Here is a 2,925-nt window from a genome sequence, read left to right on the forward strand (position 1 = left end):
GGTTTGTTAGATAATTAGTTTTTGTTTTGTATGTTAGACTGTTTGTGACACTTTTGTACTTGTTGGAATTATAACACTTTTGTTTTTTATTTTGGTATTTATATGGAATTCTAACACTTTGGTACCTAATTGAATGTGGTTATGTAATTTTTATGCATTTAATGTCCTAACCTATAGGTTTTGTTTGCACCTGAAAAATGTTGATTTAAAAAAATAAATAAATAAATGAAAAATAATATTACTGGCAACACTATTATCGGCGACATATGCTATTACTGGCGACTCTTTAGCAGCGACATGTCGCCGCTATTAGTTTTAGTGTCGACAATTCTAGCATTTAGCGACGATTTTTGTCGCCGCTAATGCCTCTTTTTCTTGTAGTGAATATCTTTAATCGTAGAATGGTTGAGATGGTAGTTGATCTAACAGCTGTCTTAATAAGTAGAATAGATACAGAAAAATAAACACAATCGTTTCTTCTTTGTTGTGATTTGCCTTCAATTTTATTAGTAAAAAGCTCCATCTTGGAAAAAGCCTTTTATGTCAACTATTTTCATTCTTTATAGAAGCCTACAATTGATCAATCTTAATTCCAACAACCTATTGCATTGTTACGAAGGATAAATCTAGCAAAGTTTCTGGTCATTAGCCCTCCTTTGAACAAGTAGGGATTGTTGTATATTTTTTAGAATAGTAAAGCCATCAGGCTAATAATCATGAGATATCTATTTATTTATTTATTTATTATTTTTTATAAAAAGCATAATTAATCAATCACAATAAACAGCTGTCCTAATAAGTAAAATCATGAGAGGGTATTGCTTACTCAGCGCGAAGTGTTGCAACATAATTAATCAATCACAATAAACAACCATATAAAGTGTAAACCCCGGAAAAACCACTATCAAAATTAGAGCACTCTTATTATTAAACCTTTAATAGAAAGGGTACAAGATGAAACGGTTGTTGTGAATAGGAGAAGAACAAGAAGCATTGAGATGGAATAAGCAGGTTTTGCTATGCGGCATTAACAGTATAGATGGTTTGAACCACGGTAAGAGCAAAGAGGGCGACTCCAGCAATTAGAGCAATCATACTCCATGGACTGCTAAAATATGTACGCTTTAATGCCGCAATATTTTTGGGCCAGTAACTATTGTAGCGGACATCTAATTGTTTCCACTCATCAACGTAACAGAAATTTAGCACTGGAAGTTCTTTGCAAAGGCTGTTCATGGCGTTTGCAGCCTTCTCATTTGAACCTATATGGTTGATGAGGACTTTCGATTTTATCAACTTGGCAATGTCTTCTTCAGTATTAACTAGCATACCCATGGCCATGGCATAAGACGTGACATAAGTATCATGTCCAAAGTACTGCTCGTAAGCAATAAGGTTCCTTAAAACCAACTCAGTGAAGTTGTTAATACGTAATACTGGCATTTTCAGAGTAGGCTTACCCCTACACCAGGAAGGCCAGCTGGCAAACATAGACGTTTGGAACTCCATGGCCATTTGCCACCTTTCATCTTGATTAGGCATAAAGATCACCCCTGCCATGTCCAGTTCTACAGCTGAGTGGATTGCTGAACTTGCTAATCCTTGTGAAGGAGAATATCCAGTTGTTGGGCAGTAACATTTTTCAAGAAAACCAAGAATATGATGAGGATTTGGTGATGTGCGCTTATTGCTGAGTGTTATGTTTGTTTCAAAGACGTTGAAGAATTGTACAAGATAAAGGATAAGGTCAGTAAGAGAGGCTGTAGGTTGGGATTTCAAAATGGTGCACTCAAAGATTAGTTCGAGAACAAAGAAAGGGATCTGGTTTTCTACCAATACCAGATCATAAACTATAGATTATCCACGCCAAAAGGGTTCTAGTTTACCTTTAGATTCTATAATATCACGAATGAATTGAAGTATGAAACAAGCATCCGTAACCATCATTTTAGCAAGTTCAGTGTCATCGTATCTGTCGATGTCCGTCCCCGCATAAGGTAGCCTGATCTGTTCTATTGAATAAACCACCCTTTTTACACATTTGTTTAACGTTTCCCACAGTTCTAATTTAAGATCCTTCAATAGCGTTTGCGCATAAACCCCTTTCAGCTCTTCAAATGCTTGAACATTTTGGTCTTTTCTGTGAAGAGGTCCAATAGAGACCACCCGAGGATCATAAGAACTTGGGCTTATGTCTCGGAGACCACTAGGAACCATGCTAATAGGTTGCGAGAGTAGGTTGGTCGGAAGTTTCTTACCCAGGGACTCCAGAAGCAAATCAACAGTTTTGACAATGACATCCCCATTTCCACTTGCCATAAGGAATGTTAGCTTGACTTCTTCTTCCTCTGGTAGAAAAAATTTTAAAGGCTAAGATATGTATACAGTTTGGCATTTGGAATTTGTGATCAACAGATAATTAAATAGGCAAACGTACCTTGTGGACTGAAATCCCAACACAAGTTCAAGTTTCTTCTTCGTTGGTAAGTGAGGATAAACTAATGAAACATATGATGCTTAAATATTAAAACTTTAAAGCAGGACCATGTAAAATTTATAATTCAACTTCTCCGATATCTATCAAGTCGGCATTTTCAATTAACAATTTCCGAAACATACGTGTTTGTTCCTGATTGATTTGAGTGGGCGTCCAATGTCTTCTTTCATTTAACAAAGTACCCCACTAGTTTAACTGTTATAAACCTTAAACTTTTAATAATTCCTTCAAGATGTAATTTGTCAATCATTAAACATAAAATATGGAAATGTTGCTATATGCTCTTGAAATAGTTTGTAAGATTAGAAAGACGACAACTTACTACTGGATGCTTTAATATACTTATTTGGTGATGTATGATTTTGCATGTTTTAATATATTATCTGTGTATGGATGACATATATATATATATATATATATATATATAT

At 35.1% G+C, this 2,925-nt stretch overlaps 1 protein-coding gene across 1 annotated transcript; it reads right to left on the minus strand.

The window, feature by feature from the left end:
• Window positions 1–1,017: 1,017 nt before the first annotated feature.
• On the minus strand, window positions 1,018–2,667 carry LOC145131144 (UPF0481 protein At3g47200-like). The gene is made up of 4 exons (XM_079065873.1): window positions 2,620–2,667; window positions 2,438–2,498; window positions 1,887–2,348; window positions 1,018–1,829 (listed from the first exon to the last, which is right to left on the minus strand). Exons 1-4 carry the CDS (start codon window positions 2,665–2,667, stop codon window positions 1,018–1,020), a joined length of 1,383 nt encoding a protein of 460 aa, XP_078921999.1.
• Between the last annotated feature and the right edge of the window lie 258 nt (window positions 2,668–2,925).

Source organism: Lactuca virosa, chromosome 8 (genome assembly GCF_052849685.1).
Source record: "Lactuca virosa cultivar CGN04683 chromosome 8, Lactuca_virosa_CGN04683_v6, whole genome shotgun sequence".
NCBI lineage: Eukaryota > Viridiplantae > Streptophyta > Magnoliopsida > Asterales > Asteraceae > Lactuca > Lactuca virosa.

Excerpts from the sequence above, each read along its gene's own strand:
- LOC145131144 (XM_079065873.1), bottom strand. The coding sequence starts at position 2,667 with ATGAAAGAAGACATTGGACGCCCACTCAAATCAATCAGGAACAAACAC. Across the intron at positions 2,499-2,619 it reads AATCAATCAGGAACAAACAC|TTTATCCTCACTTACCAACG; the intron begins GTATGTTTCGGA and ends ATGTTTCATTAG. Across the intron at positions 2,349-2,437 it reads TTGGGATTTCAGTCCACAAG|AGGAAGAAGAAGTCAAGCTA; the intron begins GTACGTTTGCCT and ends TTTTTCTACCAG.